The sequence below is a fragment of the Narcine bancroftii genome, chromosome 8 (assembly GCF_036971445.1).
Source record: "Narcine bancroftii isolate sNarBan1 chromosome 8, sNarBan1.hap1, whole genome shotgun sequence".
NCBI classification, from domain to species: domain Eukaryota; kingdom Metazoa; phylum Chordata; class Chondrichthyes; order Torpediniformes; family Narcinidae; genus Narcine; species Narcine bancroftii.
The window spans coordinates 107,491,105-107,517,811 of record NC_091476.1 but is presented as its reverse complement, the minus strand read 5'-3'; the positions used below and the strand labels follow the sequence as shown (position 1 = coordinate 107,517,811).

The window sequence follows — 26,707 nt, the reverse complement described above, 5'->3', positions numbered from 1 at the left end:
TCGTGACTGCATTACAACTCAAGCACCATGGCTGAGGGTGTTTTATTAGGGTCCATATTGTCTCAGGGCAAGTGCACCTTCTGTACTGATGAAATCACATCTCTTGTTAGTACATGATGTCCTGTACAAGTTGGACTTCAATGTACGCAGTGGGTCAGATAGCATCCATGGGTAGAAAAAGTCAGTCAATGTTATTATTTAGAGGAGTGTCTGTTTTTCTCTCTGTATTGCACAGTTTGTTCACATATTTATTTGTTTACATGTGTACATAGTACAATTTTTTGCACTACCAATAAGTGGTCATTCTGCCTCGCAGGAAAAAGAATCTCAGGGTTGTAAATGATGTCATGTTTGCACTCTGCAATAAATCTGAAATCTGAAGTCATTTGCCCATCTCACTGCCGCATGCTCAATTTTAAAATAGTCTGTTCCCTCATTGATACCTTGAAGAAGGGCTCAGGCCTGAAGCATCAGTTTTCTATCTTTACCTCCTGTGGACACTGTGAGACCTGCCGAGTTTCTCCAGAATTTCTGTGTTTTACTATAATCAAAGTATCTGCAGATTTTCATGTTTAACTTTGTTCCCTCATCGATTCTTTAATATATTAATTCAGAAAAGCATCCCTTTCAAACTCCCCTCTATTGTGGTTCATTTGTTTTGGCCAAAATCAGCGTAGATGTTGTGTGTTCATGATTAGTCACTGGTTAAGTGAACTCCATGGAACTTGAGTGCTCTCTACTCTCTCCACTACAGAGTTATTGATGTGTAGTGGAGGGTAGCCCTTAAGTCCACTATCAACTCCTTCGTCTTGTCCATGTTGAGATTCAGGTTGTTACTCTTTCACTATATCACGAGATTTTCCCCTCTTCTCTATTGCGACATCATTGTTGATGATGAGGCCAATGACCATTGTGTCATCTGCAAACTTGATGACTCTGTTGGAGTTGGATCTGGTGATGCAGTCGTGGGTCAGCAACATGAGCAGGAGTGGACTGAGCACACAGCTCTGACAGTTCTCGACATCCTGCTACTGACCCGGACAGTCTGTGGTCTTTCCATTAGGAAGTCCAGAGTCCAGTTACAGAGGGGGGTGTTCAGTCCCAGCAAGGACAGCTTCTCCACCAGCCTCTGGGAAATTATCATATTAAATGCCAAGCTCAAGTCAATGAATAGCAGTCTGGCGTATGACGCATCATTCTCCAGGTGGGTCAGGACAGAGTGAAGGGACAAGGCTATACCATTGTCTGTGGATCATTCCCATTACCAGACACTTGAAGCATTTTATAATGGTGGAGATCAATGCCACAGAACAGTAGCTGTTGAGTCCTGTTACTGACACCCTCTTTGGTACCAGGATGAAGATGGCTGCCTTGAAACCTGCAGGGTGATGGTCTGTTGTTGAAGATGTCTGTAAGGACACTTGTCAATTGGTCTGTGCAATCCTTTACCTCAGGATCAAATGGTGGGAAAAGCACAGTTTGGAGGTCCAGAAACTCACTGATGACCATAACTTGTTTGGGTGTCCTTGGCTTCCATGGCCGAAGGGGAAAATGATATCAGACATACCCACTGAGAGCCAAGAATTAAGGTGAACATCACAGAAATCAAGGCAGACTGTGTCTGATTGAAAGTGACTCTGCTCTTCATGTGACTTCATCCTTCAGCGATTATTCGAACCAATCTTGGTATAATTCTGACCTCAAAGGTAGAAAAGACTATTTGGCAGCTGGGACAAAACAGAGTCCTGGGAGCTGATAGTGTCCTCAACAGGATCTAAATCTTGCGTAAGTGGTGGGGATGAGGATTGATGGAGCCAGGCTGATTACCCTTGCATTCAGGATACAGGCCATTATTTCAACATTATTTCAAAGGTTGGCAGCTTGATTCAGTCTAAATCAGCACTAAGTGAGCAGCACGATGAAGGCACCTCCTCCTAGTGGCTTAATCTCAGAATTGATGAATTGCAAATGATAGTGGGTGCAGCCTTCCATGATTCTTTGCAACGTACGTTGTTTCGCCAACATGAGATCCCATCTGCACATCTGTTAACTTGCAAGGAGCATCACGCTTTTTTTGGCGCAAGAGTATAAAAGTTCTGAATCAGTGGGGAATTGTAGTAGAGTGACCCCAGAAAAAGCACAAAATTAGTGGCCCTGTGGGAGCAGAGCCCTGAGGGAAATCGCAGGAGTGCGATCCACAAAAATGGAATCAAACCCCCAAACGAACCCTCCAGAGGAGGTGAGCAGTAAAAATTCCTGGACTGCCGGTGGGAGGTTCCTATGTCCTGATGAGGGGCTGGGGCAGAGGCAGGGCGGCAGGAGCCTGCGGAGGAAGGCCTCCAAGAAGAGCCCCCGTAGTGCTTCGTTAGCGCCAAAAATCCAGTGGGCCTGCTGGGGTGCAGTGTCCCAGCTGAGGAGCAACAGGCCAATCTACCTCCGTTGTGGGTGGAATCAGGTGGCAGTGGCCTACCTTTGCTGAAGGTCGGGTCCAAGTCTGGCTGCACCGACCTGGCTTTGTGGAAGCTGGGGCCTCAAAAAGAAAGCAGTGATACTGTTATGCCGCAGCATGAGACAATTAGACCTCATTATATCAAGTGACAGTGAGGGGGAGTACCCCACACAAGAGCAGGTAGAACTTGAGTAAAATCTAACACCACATAGTGCAGCTGCCCACTCAACAGGTGAGAATAACCACCAGAAGAAGCTCAAAGAAGGGTGTGGTCTCTTCACGACAGGCATCTGCTCGATCGGAGTCTGAGAGTAAGGCCTGCAAGAGAGTAGAGGCCTCGACCAGTGACAAAATTGTAAGTCGACTGGACAAATTGGAGGAACTGGTGGTGGCCACGATTGTTCAAGGAAACAAAAAGGGCAGTAGCAGCCACCTTGAGATTATTAAGCCATGTGATGTTTCTTATACATCCCGAGAAATCAGTGTTGGTGCCTACCAAGAGGTTAAAATTCCTCAGCTTCATTATTGATTCAGAAGACATGAGACATCCTGCCAAAGAATAAAGCAGCAGAGATCAGGACTGCCTACATAGGGCTCATAACAGAGTGTCGTCCCTCCATAAGAAAGGTGGCTTTTCTGGCGGTACAACATGGTCTGCTAAATTATAGGTTAATGGAAAAGGAAAATATCTGCTCTTAAGGCAGCCAGGGGACACTTTGACAGGCCCATGAGGTTAACAAGTGAGGTCAGATCCAACCAGGCATGGTGGATCGACCATATCTCGCAGGCCTATGTGAGGATTGAGGTTAGAAAGGTGGACCTGGAGATCAGGTCAGATGCCAGTGGTGAAGGTTGGGGAGCCACGAATCTAAAAGTCTCTATTGGGGGCAGATGGATGGACATAGAGATCAGGGAGGCCTCTAAATCAGGCATTAATTATTTGGAATGCTGGTGAGGTTTCTAGCACTAAAGTCTTTCTGTGCGAGGGAAGCTGACATTCATGTATTGCTGAGGTTAGATAACACTTCAGCTGTGGCCTACCTCAATAATATGGGAGGTCTTAAATCTCCTTCCTGTAACAAGTTAGCCATTGCGACTTGGTGCTGGTATATTCAGAGGAGCATTTGCATCTCCAGATGATAACCTCTTTCTTTCAGGTCAACACAGAGTGCCTTTTTATTTCTCTTATTCCAAGTGAAATATTAGACAGCCAGTCCTCTCCTCTTGCATGAATCACAACGGCTTTGACCAGGCACTCACAGCCTGTCTTCCAAATGGGGTTTTCCACAAGTTTGCCAGCTTGTCCTGCTCCAGTCTCAGCTGCTGATGTAGACTGCAAAACTGTAGAACTGATTCCATTAAATCAGAGCATCTGTGACCTCAGCAGCCAATAGGGTCAAGGTCCCTTTATGGGATATCCTTTGCTAGGTGGGATGGAGCAATGAGAGAACGTTTAATAGGTTCAGCAATAAACCTTTAAACTCAAAGGGGCTGAGTTTCACGGCTTCCATCCTACACTCGGCGGATTAAACAAGACAGCAGGAAGGAGACCCATTGAACTGATTATGGTCTGTCAGACCACCCGAAGGGGATAAGCCACTGAGCTACAACTCTCACGTTGGCGAACCAATGCACATTGCGAAGAATAATGGAACATTAAATGAGCACTTTACCTGTGTGAAATTTGATGATTATTATTCAAGTAATGGGAGTTGGTGAGGCAACGTGCCCACTTCTCCCTCGCCTTTTTTTCTTGTTTGTGGATAAAGATGTTTTGGTTGCTTCAGTCACAGGTTCGTGTTATAATTGGTTTGTTTAATTTAGCACATTTAAGTAGAGTGGGTTCTCCCCTCTGGACTGTAAAGGAATGGCTGCACATGTACAGATGGGATCTCACGCTGACTCACCAACTCCCATTGCTCGAATAATAATCATCAAAATTTGCACAGGTAAGTGCTTTTTTAATGTTCAATGAAATGAGAAATGTAACCTATTTGAAACCAAAGCAGAGAAATGTAAATAAAAAAAAATGATGGAAGAAGTCTGAGCAACTGAATACATCTCTCTTGTTCATACATTAAGTAACAGCATTTAATGTAAATAAAAAAAAAATGATGGAAGAAGTCTGAGCAACTGAATACGTCTCTCTTGTTCATACATTAAGTAACAGCATTTGGGATACTGAGAACTTCTCAGTGAAAACATTTTTCCTGATCTCCCTGAAAGATCATTTTCCATAGCTTTTAAATCTCCAATATCTGGCTGTCTCAACAGTGAGCATCATTTTAACCTATCTTCCTTAAACACCTTTTCAAGTTTTAGAGTGTCATCAGAAGTGAGCCCCTCATTCCTGTAACAAACAATGGGTGGCATGGTTTGAGGTTAGTACGATGCTACAATAGTGCCACAGACCCGATTTCAAATCCAGCACTGTCTGTAAGGAGTTTGTATGTTCTCTCTGTGACCTGCGCGTTTTCCCAGGGTGCTCTGGTTTTCTCCCAAATTATTGGTCACATGGGTGTATTTGGACAGTGCAGGAAGACCTGCTAAAAAATAATGATTTGAAACCCAGTTCATGATTCTTGGCCCTGTACCTCCATCTGGTGGATCACATACACAACACCCTCTGAAAAAGCTGAAGTATGAAATGACTGCATCCCCCTTGATTTCAGTCCCTATCTCCTTCAAATAACTGTTGCTGAGAAAGGTTGTGCTCTTGCCATTTGTAACTTTATTGACACATCTTTTATTTTTCTTCCATTACCAACCATTCCTTTGTGAATCCTGGAGTTATTGCCTCTGTCTTCCATCCTCTCCCTCCATTGACATTCAATTAAAAACTCTCATAACCAGTTCTGCAAAGACCTTTGACCTGAAATGTTAACTGTTTCTCTCTCCAGATCTGTTGAGCACTCTCGGTAATTTCTGTCTGGGCCATATTATATATATGTTAGGCTCACAAACTCCCAACCAGTAATAGTAACAGGGCAACATAATGACTGTCCAAAATTTTCTCATCCTCACATCTATCTACTTTTCCTAGGGCTCAAACTCTCCAAGACTCCTCAGCCTTACCTCTCTGGTCCACTCCCGCGTTGACATGTCCGTCCATGGCCTCATGCACTGCCAAACCAAGGCCACCTGTAAATTGGAGAAGCAGCATCTAATATTTGTTTTGGGCACTCTCGAACTGGATGGCATTAACATCAACTTCTCCAGTTTCTGCTAGCCCACTCCCCATTCTCCCTCTTTCCTGCATCACTCTATCTTCCTCCGGCTCGCCACCCCCTTCCCTCTCCATTTTCAGAGCCATCCCCCCTCCCCCTGTTTGATGGTGTGTTTTCCCTCCCTTATGCACCTATTACTTCCTGCCTGTGGACCAGTGCTCCCCCCCTCCCCCACCGCCCCTTCCCTCCATCATTTTGTTTGAACATCTGCATACAATTTGCTCATACCTTGATGAAGGGCTTAAGTCTGAAACATTGGTCAAGTATCTTTACCTTTGCTACATAAGGAGTTTCCCCAGGGTTGTGTTTTTGCTTTCACTTCCTTAGGCATTTCTCCCTGTAATTGTGAGGGGCAGAAGCTAGTCCCTATATTCACAGACAGATGTTCCAGGTGAGGCAGAGCTTTACCTGCTCAATGTCCAACCTAACCAGTGAGACCGAATACAGATTGGGTGACCTCTTCATCGAAGATGTGCTCCGGTTGCAGGTCTAGGCTTTTACTTTCCATAGCCAACCTTTTCAAACCTTCCGCAGACAAAGAATAGCAGGAAGACCTCGGGAGGTCTGACAGTTCACCTGAGATGCTGCCTGACCTGCTGAGTTCCTCCAGCAATTCCTCGTCTTCTCAAGATTTACCCCCCACCCATCTCGCAATTGGAGAAACAACACATCACATTTCTCCTGGACAGCCTTAATATAAGGTAACTCCCATCTATATCTGGTTCCACTGTTTCCATCTAAACCCCCAGCCCCCACTCCTTCCCAGTGGTCTCCCCCTCTACATGTCTCTCCACCTCTCTCCTTTTAATCCAATAACCTTTCCCCTAATTCTTTCTCCCTTCATATACAAGACAACATCTACTTTTTACTTTAGTCTCAGTAAAGCTCTGACAATTTCTACCCATGGATCCTGCCTGCTGAGTCCCTCCAGCACCTTGTTTGCTGATGACTGCACAATGCAGGTACCATCCAGTCCCCTCATGTTGGAAAGATGCCCTAGAGTAGCACTGTGTGTCAATGCAGAGCTACTGGGAGATTATAAAGGGTTTTCAATGTGAAGTGAAGAATCAGACAAGGTCAAGGTCTTTCAGTTTGTAGTGATTCCTGGAAAGAGTCTTTCCCAAATTACACCTCATAAGAAGCAATTCAGCTCCTTGTACCTGGGCTTCCTCCAAAGTGATTATGCCTGTCATGATCTTGGCTCCAACTCAATATTCCTCCCCATAGCCCTGATATTCCTATATTTCTTAGCCTATAAAATATTCAATCTCCTTCCTGTATCAAGTTAGCCATTGAGACTTGGTGCTGGTGTACTTACTCATCAAATATTTAGGGAAATTAATTGTTTCCAGAACTTGGGAATTAAACACAAATACAAGCTGCCCAATGATGTAAAAGGATGTTGATTTGTGCACAGTGCAATTCCACAATAAGTGGAGGCCCATTGTAGCAAGAATGAGCACAGAATTGACCTTGACAATGAATAAGGCCCAAAGCTCATATATCAATGTCCAATCCAATCTTCAAAATCACATTTCTGATAGGAATCATTAACCTTCTCAAGGTTTTCTGGAACCTTGTCACAATCCACTTGACTGGCATCCCATCCGCCATTTGAACATTCATTCCCCTCACCACCGAGGCATGAGAATTGTATGATGTACAAAATGCACTGCACAAATTGCACAAGGCTTGGGCTGCACCTCACACACTCGCAACCTTGACTGAATCCAAGTGACCTGCAGTCACGTTATCCTGACTTTCACCATAGCTGGATTTAAGTTCCCTAATTTTCTACCCACCATGTGAATGATCTAATTCTGTTGTTGCAATCATCTTGTTACTTTGTGGTTTTCTGTCAATTTTAAAAATCCTCATGGCTCAGGATCCTTCTTAAGGTAGCAGTCAGCTGGAAGCTTTTCACTATCTCCATGTGTCTATAGACTAACCTCCGGAATGTGGCAGATGGAGGGTGGCAACTACCATTTTCTCCAGTCAATAAATGCCGCTTCAGTAGTGTCCACACAATGACAAATGATGTGTTGTCATCTCACTGAACAGGTTTGGGGCAGTTGGTGGGAGGGGTGGGGGAGGTGGCGAATGCTTGATTAAAGAATTCTGGACAGCATTAAAAAGGAGATCAAAGGGTGTAGAGTGGGAATTCCAGAAGTTTGAAACAAGGGTTCTAATGACAGCGGTTTAGAACTAGCTGCTATTTTTTTTACATGTTGTGATTTTAACAGTAGTTTTATTTGTGAGCTGTGGATCAATGCCATTACTGAGGTAGAAGGTGCTGCTCAGACCAATAGGCTACAATTAAAGTATTCTCCAGTTTCACAACTGCTTGTTAAAATCCAGTAAATCCCGTGAATTGACGTGTGTGTGCGTGCATGTGGAGAAGAATGTATGTGTATGAGTGCATGCATGTATGAGAGTGTGTATGTATGTATAAGAAAGGGAGCATGTTTATGTGCACACACATGGAGTAAATTGTATGCAGGGTTTTGGGTGGTGGGGAGATGATTGACATTTCCAGGCTTTCTTCAAGAGATGGCTTTCAGTAAATTTTATTTTGGCTCATGTTGAACAGTTAATTAATTTACAAATTAAGTGACCATCAGCTCAATGATATGAAACAGCCAACCTTGCAGCACGTCATGAAGAGTGTCAGAAGCCATTGAAGATAGCTATTTACTGATTCCAAACTGATATTGATCAGGTCAGGCAAGATCAGGTAAATGAAAAATGCAATTAACATTTCAAGTTGATGAACTTTCATTTAATATTGATTTAAGATAGACCTTTTTTTTGGCTCAAAGTTTATGTGAAGCCACCAAGTTTTTTTTTCCGTACTTCTCTCCTATCGACTACATTAAAAACATAAAGAACATTTACATTACGTGAGGTGAAAAGAAAACAAAGCTTTTACTTAAATGTGTTATGGACCCCCAGGGGCATTTTGGCCCCTCTCTCTCCAGACATGTTGTCCGTGGTGTTCACAGACGAGCTGCCTGGATAGGATATAAACAGAACAGTTCGCTACCCCTCTCAGCCAGTTCCAAAATCCCTTGCGACATCTAGTTTCTCTCCGTCTCTACCCTGACACAAATAATCCTAATGTTCTCCTCCCATTCTCTGCAATTGAAAACACTGCAGATGCTGACTGACCCAGAGTACTTTCAGCACTTTCTGATTTTATGTCAGATTCCCAGCGTCCACACTTTTTTTTCCTTTCCTAAGTAAACAATTACTGTAGTGCCTGGAACAAAATCCAATCGCATATTTCACTTCTGGCAGTTATCAGTATACTCATTTCATTTGAAGTCCAGCAGGATTCCCACCAACCTTTCCTCAGGATTGTGACACAACACTGGTTGTGACTGAATTGTTGGTTTTCAGTTCTTACCATAAAATCTAATTTCGGGAAGCAACAAGTCAATGAATGCCACTCCATACGTCTTAAACTGTAGTTTTAGACTGTTGAGAATTAAAATAATAATTCACCAAAATATATTGGGTAGATACAGTAGATTGTGATTCAGTGGAGTGAGTGTTTGAATATGATTTTAATACACTTACAGCACTCAAATCAGTGATGAATCCATCATGATGCCTTGGGTGTTATAAGAAGTCATTTAAATTGTGTATTGTGCTGGAGGCTTGGATCTGGACCTTGATGGTTTGGACTGATGTCTGAGTGGCTGGCGAGGCTGTAGGAGTTCTGGAGGCAAATATGTCATCAATCAGTGACTCTGGGGCTGGGCTGGGCTGGGGGGGGGGGGGGAGGAGAACAACTCTTTTTTGCTTATCTTAAGAGTCTCTGACTGTAAGGGGCCCTGGGTAATTTCTGCTGATGGCAGACTAAATGAAATTTTGTGTTTACACCTGTTTTATTACATGACATAAAATAATCTTGTTTTACATCACAATGTGAAGATGTAGAAGGGATTGATTTCCCTCCCTGCTTTCCAAAATTTGTAAATAACGCTGGTAACAGGTATTCACACCATGTAGGTGACCACAACCTTTTGTGATGTTTTCTGCTATTTTATTGGCAAGGCCAATAGTTCGCATCCAATCCTAACCACCCTTGAAAAGAGGGTGGCAGGTCATTGCTCCAGTTTATATAGCGTTTGACTCTCACTTAACCCAACAATGTCCCAATATATCCTGATCAGCACAGTGTGTGACTTGGAGGAAAGTTGCAGCTAATGGCATTTCCCTTGGCTCAGTGCCCTCATCCTGGCACAAAAAAAAGCTAGTTCATGAAGTGCATTAAAAAAAATAGATGTACATCATGGTAACAGGCCCCTTTGGCCCACGAGTCCATGCTGCCCAATTATACCCAATTGCCCTACAACCTCCGGGACTCTTGTTGCTTTTGTTGTGGGTGTTCATCCTGCACCAGTTTAGGGTGATGGATCAGAATGAGAAACCGGCAGAATTCAACAATCAATGCAACAATGTTTGCAGTAATCACTAACAGCTTTGATACAGAAAGTGGTTGGATTTGATTTTATGGTGTAAATATACAATACATTACATGAATGAATGGCAATGATTATTCACTATTTGTTTTGCATAATTTAGATATAAAATATGACATTTTAGTCATCAAAGTCTCCCAAGGTTCATGATTGAACCAACCAACACGACCCTTATATGATACAGTGATATGCAGGGTCCCACGTTAAAGGGGTTTTCACTTTAGTTCCTCAGCATTACCTTTTCTGATGAGTTAGTTAGAAACAGGATTCAGCTGGAAAAATATCTGACACAGTCCTTTCAATAGCATTATCTTTTAATTAAAAAAATAAATTCTGCTGAGATATGGGTTTGAAAGTTGTATGATCCTTTGATGCCATTCTTTTTCAATTTAAAACCCAAGACATTATAAAGAGAGGTGAATGTTGAACTTCCTCATTTGTTGGTGCATTAGATTTGGTCGGTGTTTAACCTGTCACTCTGTAATAATGGGCCATGAGAAAAGAGAGTTTTGACCTGCCACCATATAACACTGAACTTCATTACTGGCCTGATATCACATGGAGTCAGGGTACTATCCAGGTAGATGTGGGTCTGTCACCATATAACATTGGATACTGTACTGCTCACTCTGGCACACAGCAGAGAAACAAGTGCAGGTATGCTATTTTATAATACTCGGGTATAGTGTCAAGTTTGTTGCATGACAGAGGGCCACAAAACTGGAGGCTATAGGTCGGGAGAATATAAATCCTTCTTTGCTGGTGATCAGAGTAATTTAATGAAAAATAAAGAGCAAATCATTTGCTCCAAGTGATAGGGCCAGAATCTCAAGCACTTCACGCAGCCAACATTGGTCAAAGTGAAAGACATTCATCCTCCAGTATTTCTGATTCATCAAGAATGTAAGAGCCAGAAATTTCTTTTCAGGACTGTTACTTACAGAACTTCATATACAATTTAATCAATGGCAGGTTCATGCCCAGTTTTGTCCCTCCTGCTGTGTAGAGTAAGGAGACAAGTCAATGGTTCTTTTCCTAACAGATAGCACTGTAGGATGGAACAGCAATGAAGGAGGTCATTTGGCCCATATTGTTGATGCAGTTACCTGACTGGTCTAACTCCACAAATGAAAACTCCTTTTCAACATTTCCTATTCGGAGGAAGAGGACCTGAACTGAATTTTGTCTATTGTAATTCACAAATGCTTCAGGAAAAGCAATATTTTGTCTATTCTCCAACAGCAATAAACTTCAGACTGGAAGAATGCTTCAGGGTTAATAATTAAAGATTACTCCATGATCTTAAGGGTTAAAGAACCATCTAGACCTATAGCAATGACCATTGATGAGCTGGGGAGAGGGTAAGAATCAAATGGCCCACCTTTAATCTAAAAGCTCAAGAGCCCCCAACCTTATATTCACGATCAGTCTGTGTGTCAGAATGCTGGGTATGTACCTTCCATCCTCTGCAAGGCTAAAGTCCTGCAGCATTCTTTCCGTATAGGATAGATCTTGGAACATAACTAAAAGTACTTCAGGAGTACCTCCCCCACGTTGACAACAGGACGGTGGTGTGGTGGAACTGAAGGGAGTGAGAGAAAGGGCTGAAGTGGGGGGAATGAAATGAATGGAGGTTAGGGAATGGGGTAGGAGTGAAGGAGGGAAATAGTGCCAAGCTACATGACAGAAAACAAAACACTAAAACTTCAGACACTGGAATCATGAGTAAACAAAGAGGAGCTGGAGCAACTCAGCAGGTCAAACAGCATCCATGGAGAGAAATGAACTGTCAATGTTTTGAGTTGGGACATTTTTTTCGAAACTGGGCAATTTTATCTCCAAATCTCAGGCTTGGGTTGTAGAGAACAGCAAAGTGTAAAACATATAAATGTAATTTATTAATCCAAATTCAGCACCCATGTCAACAGGCATTATTGAAGAATGAGACAGCAGCCTGGCTGATTTGTCCCTTTCCTTTGTATCAAAGGCCCTACGACCAATTATCAGGCTAATGAACAGCCTTGCCTCTGGAAAATGACTGATGCTGGGATTTTCCAGTCTGTGTGGTTAAGTCACACATTACTGAGTGTAAATAACCAAATGACAATGAACTATTCAGCCACAGAAGCAGGTCACAAAATCCTCCTTTGACCTGTCCAATTCCTGCTCCCACCAAATGGTGGAGAAGGACATTGGATCTTGCTCCAATGAGGTCAGCCAACCCCAGCACCACCATGTTGTCCCAAGATTGGGTTTGGCAGATACAGCAAAACCAAAACGTTAAGAAGGGCTGTTGCTCCTCTGTACTGGGTAAACAACCACCTCAAAGGCCGACAGCATGTGACACAAGCCATCACAATGTCTAGTTATCAAGGCGAGGATGAAGCTTCTGTGAGATTTTGATCAACAAGTCCTAGAAGCCAAGAAATCTCTCAAACCATTAACATATTGTCCCCGAGACACACCAAAGATTCTCGAGAGGGTGTTCCCTTTACTTCTTGGCCATAGTGTGATACTGGCTAAAATGCAAGATAAAAGAAAGCACAGTTGGATACAGTTACTGATATGTTAAAGCAAACTATGGCACAGGGTGTGTGGGAGGCAGAAGCAATACTGGGCTTCTAATAGTTATAAAACTGTAAAAATCACTCATAGCGTTGAGGTAAATTCTGCCTGACAGTACCTCAGCTTAAAGCATCATTCAACAACAAGACCAGAAATTAATAAAATAAAACATATTTCAATCCCTGATTCAACTCCCAAGATATGCCGCTGGATGCCAAAACGAGTCCTTAGATTGAGCACTTGGAATCCCTGGACCAGAAGTTTCAAAGGCACGGAATTTCCACCTTGTCTGCAGGCAACTCTGAGTTCAGTCTGTCGCTCGTGCTGAGGTGTTGCATACGCAGGGGAAGAGATCGTGTTCCTTTACTTTGTGAATGCATGTTCGCCCGTCACTGAACATTTCCAGTCGCCAAGAGGCCACAGGCTGCACTTGAAGATAGCACAGGCACCAATCTGTCCCGTGGAGATGTCATCACAGAAGATCCAAGACCGTGAGGCCTGTGTAATGTTTCAGGTCGAGGATTAACTTATTCTTTTTTCCACATTAGTCTCCCTTTGACTCTGTTCACCATTCACTTGGAAAGTCAGAATGTTCAACCTGCAAAACTGGATGGGAGTCTTTGGAGCCTGTTTTGTTTTGCCTCTGGGTGAAGCTGTTTCTCCTTTTTTGTTTGAAGTCAACTTCCAGCAAAAGTAGAAACATTGCATTGCCGACTTGCACTCCTCATGCTGAAATGGGACTGGTTTACTTATTGCCTGAAATCGAGAGAGAGAGAGAGAGAGAGAGAGAGAGAGAGAGAGAGAGAGAGAGAGAGAGAGAGTGGGGGGGGGGGGGAGGGGCGGCAGGGAGACAGTCAGTCAATACAGGCAGTGCTGGTCAGAACAGATCGAGTTGATGGAACTCTCCATAACGCCAACTCATTCAGCCCCAGGAGGGCACCTTCCCTGGATGCTCAACTCATGAACTGTGTGTAGCCTTCAGCTCCTGTCACAATCACATCCATCCAGATCCGCATGGCCTCTGGGGTCGGAGCCACCATGAAATAGAGTCGGTCATGCGTTTTCACACAAAAGGTGAGGCTGGGATTGGGGCTCTGAAAAGACAAGAGAAATAGAGCTCAATTTTTCAAGGACAATGATCACGTTTTCACTTCAAAAATAAACAAGGCTTGATGTGAAGAGTTTATGACGTTCAAAGGAAGTGGAGTGTGCCACATCAATGAACTAATAAACTGGGCACCTAATTGGGTATAATATATTACCTTGCTCTCTCCTTTACTCCATGGGTATACTCTTGGGTTCACCTGCTCCAGAGATTGAAGTACCGAATCCACACTGAGGCTACCAATGAAAACCTGAGGAACTGGCTCATCAAATGTGCATTTTTCTGGAACGCACCATTAAACCACCTTTTCCCTGAACTGAATATCAATGATCCTGTGGGGATGATTCCAAAGAAAAGGTGCAAAGTTCTCCCCTGGGTCCTGACCTTTCTTTACTCACTCCAGCCTACACCATGAGAACAAATAACACGGACACTGTCACGTAGCTGTGTGGAGGGGGGGTCTCCGTATGTGCGAGCTGACTGTGACCTTCCAATAGAGGTACACAGTAATAGCAATTCTTTAGTCATGGAGCACCTTTGGGTCCAGAAATCTGTTCTGAAAATGGGTGTAACTTTTTCCGTGTCCAGTAATCACCAGGGGCAGCATTCTTCACTTATTCTGAGGCAGTGGTGTCACTAGGGGTGGTGTCACCCAGTGTGGTAACTCATGGAATCACCTCACCCACCCATGGACCTCCTCCCGTACCAGATCATACAGAATCCTCAGTAATGTTTTTTGTACTAATATCACTCGTAAATCGTAATTCCCGTGTATCTCTGAATGTAATAGCATGGTAGTGAGATAAACAACTAGCAAAATTAAAATTACACAGCCTAAATGTATTCACATTTACATCGTTTCATGTAGTTAAACTGAAAATTCAGTAAGAAAACAAATTCTAATTACCACAATATTGTAGCTAAAACACCAGGTTACTTGACAAAAGTAGCAGCCGCAACAAAAACAACAGCGCATGCTTGTAGCGCGTGCAGACGAAACCACGTGATTCGAAGCATCATTGAAATTGGGTAATAGTGACAGCTCTGGGGAGTTCATTAGAAGGTCCCCTATTCAAGTTCAGGAAAGCTTGGCCTTCCAAATGACCAGGCAGCAGCCCTTGAACACAAGGTCCAATAACTGGGACAGTCTGAACTTGAGCAATGCGACTTTAACCACAGTACTGCGTAGCATCGAGTTTTAGACCTGTACGTATATTGATACATCTAAGCTGGGCTTACGAAAAATATTTTTGCTGTTTTAACTAGCTACAGGGATATTTTTATAAAAAATAAATTTATGCTGAAATATTGTACAAAAATTTTATAGACAGTCATTTTGGTGTCACCCCTTCTGATGGTGTCACCCAGTGTGGTCCGCACCCCCCCCTAATGATGCCAGTGCTCTAAGGCACTTTTCACTTCCCAGCTGTACCATCAATAACCACAAAAGGCTAATGTTGGGAAACTCTCAGGCATTTGTGATTATTGATGGTACATCAATTTTATTAACTAAAGATTGGAACTACCATTAACCTCATTGACTGATCAAAGCAAAGAGAAAGGGAACATGCAAGGGCCTATGGGAGGCGTGTCCAGCTGGCAGCAGCCAATCATGGCATAACAGTGGTTTACTACAATCTGTTTTCTTAAATTCCATGAGATAGGATAGCTGAGGGATTCGTCAGGGCTGATGACTATCCAGCGATCTGAATTGGAAATAAAGGCTGTATCCCTTTCAGGTCTGGCCTTTTGAGAACTTAGTGGCTTCAGGTGCCTGCTCCCTAAACTATGAAATTCTTGCTCCTTCGTCCTCTCTGAAGCTGGCACAGATCAATCTGACCCTGTGTTTTCCTTACTTCCCTCTCCACGTCGGCCAATGTACGGAGGGATCAAGAAGAGTTATTTTTGTGGTGGTATCAAAAATAAAGTACTTTGTCCTGAAACTTTCCTTCCACTTCGGCTGCAAACAGACTGTTTGTGACCAAGGCAGTTACTGAGCAAAACGTGGCAGCAAAAATCACCATGGCTACAAATAAAGTATTAAACTATCCCGCAAGGAGTGAGGATCACAGCTGGTTGTTGAACATCAGGAAAACCCTGACAAGTGGATTTGTGTGCGCGGCTGTGTGTGTACGTGTTGCATGTGTGTGCGTGTACGATAAAAGTGTGTATATTTGAGTGTGTGTTTATGAGTGTGTGAGTGTGAGAATTTTGGGATTCTGGTGATGGTTGACATTCCCAGATTTTCTACATTGGATTGCAGCAAGCACCTCTGTCTCTTTTAAAATGCCTTTAAAATCCTTTTATCCTAAAATGCCACATTTTGACTGACAACACTCCTGTGAATCGACTTGTATATTTTAAGGAACGAAAACCAACCCACAAATCTGAGGTGTTGTTTGATACCCCAAGAGCATGACTTTCCCCCAAGGAACATGCTGTTCGTACCCTAGCAATCAAACAAAACCCTGCTCTTCGCTCATGCTCACTGGCCTCCAGAAAACTCAATGAGTCATGGACCCTTGATCATTAAAAGGCAATTGTGACCCAAAGTTGTTTGGACATAGAACAGAGACAAGGCCTGGAAAACCACAGTGCAAGGTTGACATACAACACAGAGAGCTGCAGTTCATACATACATTGATTGTGCGCAGACTCAAATATCTCTTCGGAGAGCAAGGAAGGAAATTACCCAGCAAATGCAAAAAGAGAAAGAAATGCAGAGAAGTAAACAAAGGCTTCAAAGAGTAAGATTAACAATCAACATAATTAGTGGAGTCAAACCTACAATTTAAAACAAAGCAATAATTTTAACCAAACCCACTGAGCAAAAATGGAGGAGATTTGGAGTTAGATGCTTGGGAGAATCCTGCCTGACTTTATACTCCATTTGATTTTAGATTTGAACACACTCAGGTTCCTAACCCCGGGGTTAGATTAAAAATACTCTCTGAACTATAAACTGTTCATTCAACACCAGAATAATTAGATGATTCTCTCTTTCTTTCTCTCTTGCTCACTCTCGATCTCCAAGTCAAATTGAAAGGCACTGTTGGGAAATAGAGAGCTCCCATTTGTTGAAGTTCCAGGTTAAAAACCTCTTTAAATGTACCTGTCAGCCATAGGACAGTGGGCCCAAGTCTTGCCTCTGACTGGGCAATGATTTGAGAAGTTTAAAGGTCTTGATGATTTTAGTAAAAGACAGATCAAGCATGGAAACAGACTCTTCAACCACCAAGCCCACATCGACCTCAACCACCCTTTCATAGCTTCTCTCCCTACACTCCACCAACTCTCCCCACATCACACCAGTCACCCACGCACTAAAGGCAATTTGCAGTGGTTGATTAACTAACTGGCCCACATGTCTATGGGATGTGAAAGGAAACATCTAATGAAAGCTCACAGGGTTACAGGTCAGGGGTGAAGCCACTGTGAGGCAGCAGCACTACTAGGCCACACCACTGCACTGCCCAAAGTGGAGATGACCTCATTCAAAAGCACAGCTAATGACCTCACTGAACAAACCTCCCCTATTCGTTCAGGAAAGCTTGGCCTTCCAAATGACCAGGCAGCAGCCCTTGAACACAAGGTCCAATAACTGGGACTGTCTGAACTTGAGCAAGGCGACTTTAACCACAGTACTGTGTAGCGAGGAGGGGCTGCTGGAGGAGAAATGGGAGTGACTGCAGGAGTGAGGAACACTGTAGTTCACCACTTCCAACACAGGGGGAGTAATGATAAGGTGTCACAGTGGAGGCAATGGTGTAAATAGAAAGAGAATGTGACAATGTACAATGATGACAATGTATGTATACCTGCATGGAAAGTCTGCTTTTGGGATATCTAACAGCAGCTCAGGTTTGTAGATTGGCTTTCACGCCTTAAAATCCACTAGATGATTCACAGGAATGTCGTCAATCGTCTGGCTCTTTAGGATAATAGGATTTCAGGGGAATTTTGAATGAGACAGAGGAGCTTGTTGCAATCCACCAGACCCCAAAATGTCAACCACCACCAGACCCCAAAATGTCAAACACTACCAGACCCCAAAATGTCAACCACCACCAGACCCCAAAATGTCAACCACCACCAGAACCCCAAAATGTCAAACACTACCAGACCCCAAAATGTCAAACACCACCAGACCCCAAAATGTCAACCACCACCAGACCCCAAAATGTCAAACACCACTAGACCCCAAATTGTCAAACACCACCAGACCCCAAAATGTCAAACACTACCAGACCCCAAAATGTCAACCACCACCAGACCCCAAAATGTCAAACACCACCAGACCCCAAAATGTCAACCACCACCAGAACCCCAAAATGTCAAACACTACCAGACCCCAAAATGTCAAACACCACCAGACCCCAAAATGTCAACCACCACCAGACCCCAAAATGTCAACCACCACCAGAACCCCAAAATGTCAAACACTACCAGACCCCAAAATGTCAAACACTACCAGACCCCAAAATGTCAACCACCACCAGACCCCAAAATGTCAACCACCACCAGACCCCAAAATGTCAAACACCACCAGACCCCAAAATGTCAACCACCACCAGAACCCCAAAATGTCAAACACTACCAGACCCCAAAATGTCAAACACCACCAGACCCCAAAATGTCAACCACCACCAGACCCCAAAATGTCAACCACCACCAGAACCCCAAAATGTCAAACACTACCAGACCCCAAAATGTCAAACACTACCAGACCCCAAAATGTCAACCACCACCAGACCCCAAAATGTCAACCACCACCAGACCCCAAAATGTCAAACACTACCAGACCCCAAAATGTCAACCACCACCAGACCCCAAAATGTCAACCACCACCAGACCCCAAAATGTCAACCACCACCAGACCCCAAAATGTCAAACACTACCAGACCCCAAAATGTCAACCACCACCAGACCCCAAAATGTCAACCACCACCAGAACCCCAAAATGTCAAACACTACCAGACCCCAAAATGTCAAACACCACCAGACCCCAAAATGTCAACCACCACCAGACCCCAAAATGTCAAACACCACCAGACCCCAAAATGTCAACCACCACCAGACCCCAAAATGTCAAACACTACCAGACCCCAAAATGTCAACCACCACCAGACCCCAAAATGTCAACCACCACCAGAACCCCAAAATGTCAAACACTACCAGACCCCAAAATGTAAAACACCACCAGACCCCAAAATGTCAACCACCACCAGACCCCAAAATGTCAAACACCACTAGACCCCAAAATGTCAAACACTACCAGACCCCAAAATGTCAACCACCACCAGACCCCAAAATGTCAAACACCACCAGAACCCCAAAATGTCAAACACTACCAGACCCCAAAATGTCAAACACCACCAGACCCCAAAATTTCAACCACCACCAGACCCCAAAATGTCAAACACCACTAGACCCCAAATTGTCAAACACCACCAGACCCCAAAATGTCAAACACCAGCAGACCCCAAAATATCAACCACTACCAGACCCCAAAATGTCAAACACCACCAGACCCCAAAATATCAACCACCACCAAACTCCAAAATGTCAAACACCACTAGAACCCAAAATATCAACCACCACCAAACCCCAAAATGTCAAACACCACCAGACCCCAAAATTCTCACACTCACTCACACCTTATGGTGGAGAAAAGTTAAAAAATTTCATGTATGTAACATTCTAATATAGTACAGTACAACTTCAATTATCTGAAATCGGATTCTATAAAATCCTCATTTATCCAAAGTTTTTTCAGAACCGAACTGACCTCACAGGTTGAAAAAAAATTCACCTGACATGAAATTAGAATGAAGATTGTCCTCGTTTCAGGTAACTCCCCCCCTCTCTTTCTATTTCTTCCTTACCTTCCCCTATAGACTTTTCTCTCCAACTTGTCCTCTCCAAGTGCGTGCCACTGTCTCCCAGCCACAAGTGGCGTTCGGAAGAATCCCTTGTCCTGGCGTCATCAAGGAGAGTGGCCTCCTGGGCAGGAGCAGGACCTTGGTCTCAGTGGCATTCCCTCCTCTCCCCTTCCCTCCCTCCCCTCTCGGCACACCAGAGTCCCAACGCTGACTCTGAAACATCCCCTCAGCCTACTACCGCTCACACACACCGAACTCCCCGGAGTGTGTGTGTGGTAGGCCTAGGGAAGGAGTTGGCGTCAGGAGTTCCAGTGACCAGGGAGTCAGGAACCTGCTGTCTCGCCAGTGCGTGTTCCACTGTCCCAGGAAGCCTCCCTGGGGATCAACGACAGTGTTGGGGATGTGTCGGGGATCGGCCACGGGCAGCATTATTTTGGTGAGAATGAAACATTATTTTAACACTTAAAAAGCTTTCCTTTGTTGTTTGTTGTTTGAACATTGATACAAGTGATTTGCTGTTGCTACTGGGCTGTTTTAAAAAAAATTAACAGTTCTCCAAAACAAACGTTTATCTGACATAGGCCTGGTCCCGACCATTTTGGATAATCGGAGTTGTACTGCATTATGTTTCAATAATGAAACTTTACCTTTACTCAGACACTCATGTAGACACATACACACACTCAAACACTCTCACATACTCACTAAGGGTGAGAATAAACTTTGAATGTTTTTCTTTTTGTAAATAAAATAATGAGAACAAAGTCTATTTTTGGTAAAAGAAAACCTTCTAGCTACTGGTCACCAAATCTGTACAATTTCCTAAAAGTGCTTACCTTTGAGGCACTTCTGAGATGGTCATAGTAAACCTCTTCAATGGCTTGAAAATAAATTACTCCCTTTAATTTGCTTTCATGTTTATCTGTCAAAGAATTAAATAATTTTCATTATAATGATCAGATCAGATGTTCTACAAATATTTATTTATCCCTAGTCCTTTTCCCTCATTCCTGAATTAGTGTCGATTGACAAGCCCACCCTTCTTTCCCCCGAGTCACCAAATGTCCGGGAGGTTTAAGGATAACTTTGAAACAGTGATGCATTCTGTAAACACAATGCATATCAGCTCAAGAGACACTTACCTACGTAATAAGACAATGTCCGCTTAATGCGATCAAAAACAAACCAGCGCTTTCTCCAGGATTTAATTTTCCCGCCCATTTTTGTTAGGTAGCCCTTACACATCTTCTCAGACATGGTAATCTGGTAACAGATCTCCAGGTTGTGCCCCGATGATTCAATATGTGACCGCAAATCAAAATCTTCCTTCCTGATTGGTAGATACCTGGTTAAAGGTCGTGCCTGGAAGGATGCAAGTACAGAGTGCTATTAATTTTCCCCATTGTATCCATCTAACAGATGGGTTCTGTATCCATGTAACAGATGGGTTCTGGAACCATCCCAGTGAAAACACGGAAATGCTGGAGGAACATGGCATCCGTAGTAGGTAAAGATATATAACTGATATTTGGGTTCTGTGCCCTTCTTCAAAAAGCAGGCAGGCACCTGAATTAAAAGGCTGGGGAGAAGGGAAGAAAAGGGCAGGGGAAAGAGCATGGACCAACAGACAAAAGGTGATAATTAGACATGGAGAACCTATCCTTTCTCCCCTTCTCCCCTGGCCTTTTAATTCAGGTGCCTGCCTGTTTTTTGAAGAAGGGGTCAGACCCAAAACGTCGGTTATATATCTTTACCTATGGATGCCATGTTCCTCCACCCATGTCTGTGTTTTTACTGCATTCATAGTGTCTGCGGACTTTTGTGTTTCATGCTGTCCCAGTGCAGCTTCTTTGCCTCTCCAGGACTTTCACATCTCTGCACCCTCTCACAGGATCACATTCATGAAGTCATACAGCATGGAAACAGCCCCTTTAATGCAGCTTCCCCATGCCACAAGCTTTTTACCCTGCCTGTGCCTGGAAATGGATATTATATTCTACACGGGACCAGCCTAGGTTTGTCCCATGTGGAACATCATGTCCGTTTTGTCTTCAGTGGAAGAGTTTGCAATACCACTGGTGTTCAATGATGCAGGGGTCTTTGTCAATAATTATACTGCCTCCACAGATTTGGTTCCAGCGACCCTAATGCTGCCTGATTTTTGGAAGTGGTCTGCAGACCACAGCTATAATTTGACTGCTGATGAACTTCCGGGTGCTTGCTAAGGGTCCTACATACTTTGAAAACTAAAGCAGATCAAGCAGCATCTGTGGAAGAAAACAAAACCAATTGTTAACATCACGTAAAGTGTCCGTGACCTGAATTGTTAACTCTGTTTTTGAATGATGGTTTCCATCCCATCCTTATTCCAACATTATCATTCTGGAAAGACACAAGAGGGTGGAGATCTGGAGTAAAGACAACAAGAACCCGCTGGAGGATAGTGAGTCGAGCAGCATTAAGGGGAGAAAAAGTCCATGACAAAATGGTGGTGCTGCTGGAGTCGTGTAATGGCAGTGCTGCTGCTGGTGCGGACCTGCGAGGAGCGGAGATATAGCGCACCCATGGCATCCAACTGCGCAATCAACTGCCGTCAGCTCAGCACAGGCCCTTAAAGGAGCCAACAGTAGTTTTATTTAAAATCCCGCAACCATGGGGTTGGCACCCAAGATAGTGGTACCTAAGACTGGGAGCAGCCACGAGGGTTTGCAGGGTCCAGGGGAGAGGAGGACTGACGCAGGGCACCAGAAAACGGGGAGGCCTACCCCGGTCTGAGAAGGAGAAGCAGAGGAGGTGACCCACAGGAAGGTGTCCACAATGGCAGACCAGCGAGGGGGCTCTGCAGCTGAAAGAACAATGCAAGTGGTGGGCTGCTGGTGACTTGAGGCGAGGAGTGTGGGCTGCTGGAGACTGCTATATGGGGAATCGCTCCGGGCTGTGGACTGCTGGAGATTGGATTGAAAATGGCAGAAGGGGTACCAGGTATCAGAACCAGGATGTGAGGGGATGCTAAAGGCGCTGAAGGGTTCCTGACTGTGTCGGAGGTTCGGATCTGGAACTCGGGTTTCAGTGGTTTGGACTGGACTGTGTGGCTGCAGAGGCTGTGGAAGCGAATCTAAGGACACTTGGGGACTCTCTTTGTTTCTCTTTCTCTGACTGTAAGAGGCGCTTCAGGCAATTTCTGCTGATGGCAAATCTGTCTGCCTTATTGCAAAAGTAATTTCATGTAATATGACTCTGTTTTATTACAATGACAATAAATTGAATCTTGAGAATGGTCGACATTTCAAAACCCTTCATCGAGACTATTCCAGCAGTGGGCACTAGATGGCGACCATGGGCTGGAAAGTCTGATTTCTCTTCGCTCTGGACCTGAGGCACTCAAGCCACTGAGATTCAGGCATGTGACCTTACTGGCTCAGTGTAACACTTACTGAATAAATTTTGAGGCTTGCCTTTAAATTTCATGGATGATGTCAGTCTTGGCTTGGCTCAGTGACAGTACTCTGAGATCCAATTTTTTTTTACTATCAAAGTATTCATAATAAAATATAATAAATAAAAACAAGTACACATCCTTTCTACATTAATTGTTACCGTCACTTCAACATTTCTGGTATGATGTTTCTCCTGTTTCCTTCTTATCCAATGAAGGGTTTGAGGCAGTTTGTCAAATTTCATTACCATTAATTTCTGCAGGCACTATCAATAATTCTAATATCCATTTGTTCAATGCCTTTATTTATTCTTTGTGAAACACGAAAGTCTGCAGATGCTGGGATTGTGTAAAAGCATACATATATGCTAGAGGAACTCAGCTGAACTTGCAGTGTCCATAGGAGATAAACATATGTTACTGATGTTTTGGGCCTAAGCCCATCTTCAAGATATCAGCAAAAATCAGGCAAGTGTCTTAATTAAAGACTAATTCTTAGTTCCTTAACATTACGAGAAAGCTACTGGTTTCCTCCTGTGTGAAGTAAAGATCTGGACCTGCTGCAATTTGCCTTTCGTCACAAATGCTCTACAGCAGATACTACTTCGCTGGGCCTCCACTCAGCTCTGGATCACCTCGAAAACAGCAATTCATACATACAGCTGCTCTTCATAGACCATAGCTCGGCCTTCAATATCATTATTCCCTCAGTGCTGGTCAAGAAGCTACAAACTCTAGGCCACTGTACTCCCCTCTGCAACTGGAACCTTAACTTCCTCATTGGAAGACCACAGTCAGTACGAATTGGAAACAATGTCTCCTCCTCACTGATCATCAACACAGGCGTACCTCAAGGATGTGTGCTTAGCCCACTGCTTCTACTATTATACACCCATAACTGTGTGGCCAGGCACAATTTCAATGTCATCTACAAGTTTGCCGATGACACCACAGTTGTTGGCAGAATTACAAATGGCAATGAGGAAGTGTACAGGAGGGAGATAGATCAGCTCGTTGAATGGCGTAACGACCACTACCTTACACTCAACGTCAAAAAAACCAAGGAGAATATTGTGGACTTCAGGAGGAAGACGGGGGAAACACGACCCAGTCCTCATTGAGGGCTCAGTAGTGTAGAGGGTCAAGACCTTCAAATTCCTGGGTGTCAACATCTCTGAGGATCTGTCCTGGATCCTCCATGTTGATGCAATCACAAAGAAGGCTTACCATTGGCTATACTTTGTGAGGTGTCTGAGGCGATTCGGTATGTCACCGAACACTCATAAATGTCTACAGGTATACCGTGGAGAGCATTCTGGCTGGTTGCATCACTGCCTGGTATGGAGGCACCAACTCTCAGGGCAAGAATAAATTCCAGAGGGTTGCTAATTCAGCCTGCAATATCACTCTATCAAGGACACCGACATGAGGCGGTGTCTTAAGAAAGCAGCCTTTATCGTCAAAGACCCCTACTACCTAGGCCATGCCTTCTTCACTCTGCTACCATCGGGAAGAAGGTAAAGGAGCCTAAAGACGAGTATTTAGAGGCACAAGGACAGCTTTTCCCCACTGCCATCAGATTCCTGAATAATGAATGAACCAAAGACACTGCCTTACTTTTTGTGCTCTATTATTATTATTGTTTTTTAATGTCTTAAGATGGTTATAATCTGTATGTTTGCACTGACACTGCCACAAAACTCTGAATTTCATGACTTTTCGTGACAATATATTCAGATTTTGAAGCTAGAAACAAAATACTGTATTTTGGTTCCCTCACACTGAACTCTCCCATTTCTGACATGAGGGGGACCTATACTTCTTTTTATACAGGTATTTGTAGTTTTCTTGAAAATGTTCTGTCGTCTCCTCCATGAATGTGTGATATATAGAAAAGACACGTTTGTACAAGTTCAGTCACCTGTGAAAAATGTTTTTCCCGCATTTTGACTTCCTTGTCAACAAGCTGCTGCCGATGGACGGTTTCTTCCTGGAGCCTCTTCTCCAGTTCCTCACGTCTCTTGCGCTCTTCTTCAAAGGCTTGGCGACGCATTTCCATCTCACGTGCCTGCGGGGATGGGGGAGACAAATAGCATCAACATCAACATCTCACTAACTCACTCAAGCTGCCAAGACTTCTTCAGGCTCATCTGCAAAGCCAGCACTCCCATTCTACTTGAAAGGAAATCGATTCATAGCTAGTATGAAGCCACAACAAACAGGGATGCAATCTCGTGCATCAAAGGGACTCTTACTATGGGCCAGATCGAGTTCATCACTAGTTGCCAGCCCCATCGAGAACTGCTAGTAACCTGCAATTTCCTGCTCATTGTGACCCCATGTTCACTTGGCCAAACCCAGATGCCAAAGAGAAACTGGAAGTCAGATGGCAGCACCCAGTGAGACTAATGGTGGACCTCAGATGTGATGAGGAAGGGCTGTGTATTTTATATCAAGTTCTGCACCTCTATGTCACAATTGGTTGGCATGAGAACAATGACCCATTCATTTGACCTGGATAAGTGTGGCAATTTAATTTATTTTAAAGAATAATACTTTACTTCATGTAATTAGGACCAGAAGTAAACAACTTGGCCCTTTCTGGTTGATTTGCTACTCATCAAGATTCAATGTTCTATCTCAACTCCATTTTCTTTCACTATTCCCAAATCCCTTGTCTGTCTTAATATCGATAAACTTGTTGATCACAGTTTTGAATGAACACAGTGATTGAACGTGAGGGGCATAACATTCTAAAGATTCAGCATCCCTTGCATGAAGAAATTTCTTCTCAACTGGAATGTAAATGAGCCATCCCCTGTTCTAAGACTGTTGTCCGGGACCTAGACCATGGGAAACACTCATCCAGCATCCACCCTGTCAAGAAGTTTGTCAGTGAGGTCACTCTCATTCTGATATCCCTAAAGAACAGAGAGCTCGTCCACTCAATCCTTCCTCATGTAGCAGACCTGCCACACTAAGAGCCAATGCTTCACACAATCCCATTCTGTCAAGTATCTCCTTCCACAGGTTAGGAAACCCAAACTCTATGCAATATTCCAACTATAGCCTCACCCAGAACTTAACTGTCTGAAGCCAACTAATGTGAGGGCATTGTGGGGGGTGAACCACAGTCTAGAGCAGCCATTCACAACCTTTTCTTGGCTATGGCCCCACTAGGTCTCTGATCAATGTTTATGGGCCCTCTTTTCTGTGAAGCTGTAAAGTTTTGTTTATATCCATACTTCTCTCCTACTGACCACATAAACAAACATAAAAAATATTTCTGTTGTGCGAGGTGAAAATAAAATTTTTACTTTTACTTAAATGTGGAGTTTTGTAGAGGTCGTTCCAAAGTGTCTGTAGAGCCCCTGTTGAGAATGGCTGGTCTTCAAGTCAAGTCAAGTCACTTTTATTTATCATTCAAACCATGCTTGCACAGTGAAGATGAGATAGTGTTTCTCCAGTACCACAGAGCATATTTATATAAATACAAGTTAGAATAGAAGTTAAACATATTAAAATGTTAAGACATATACAGTAACGTCATGGAACC

At 43.7% G+C, this 26,707-nt stretch overlaps 1 protein-coding gene across 18 annotated transcripts in view; it reads right to left on the bottom strand.

Annotated features, from left to right (window-relative positions):
- Positions 1–10,176: 10,176 nt before the first annotated feature.
- Positions 10,177–26,707, bottom strand: part of phldb1b (pleckstrin homology-like domain, family B, member 1b) — a 293,495-nt gene continuing 276,964 nt past the window's right edge. For 12 of the 18 annotated variants that reach the window (XM_069894733.1, XM_069894724.1, XM_069894727.1 and 9 more), the window contains 5 exons: positions 25,073–25,219; positions 20,858–21,077; positions 20,552–20,637; positions 16,473–16,499; positions 10,177–13,822 (listed from right to left, as the gene is read on the bottom strand). In XM_069894733.1, the coding sequence (XP_069750834.1) occupies positions 13,682–13,822; positions 16,473–16,499; positions 20,552–20,637; positions 20,858–21,077; positions 25,073–25,219 (621 nt within the window). In that variant the 3' untranslated portion in view covers positions 10,177–13,681. The remainder of the gene's footprint in view (positions 13,823–16,472; positions 16,500–20,551; positions 20,638–20,857; positions 21,078–25,072; positions 25,220–26,707) is intronic. The other 6 variants (XM_069894725.1, XM_069894729.1, XM_069894728.1 and 3 more) reach the window with 2 other exon arrangements.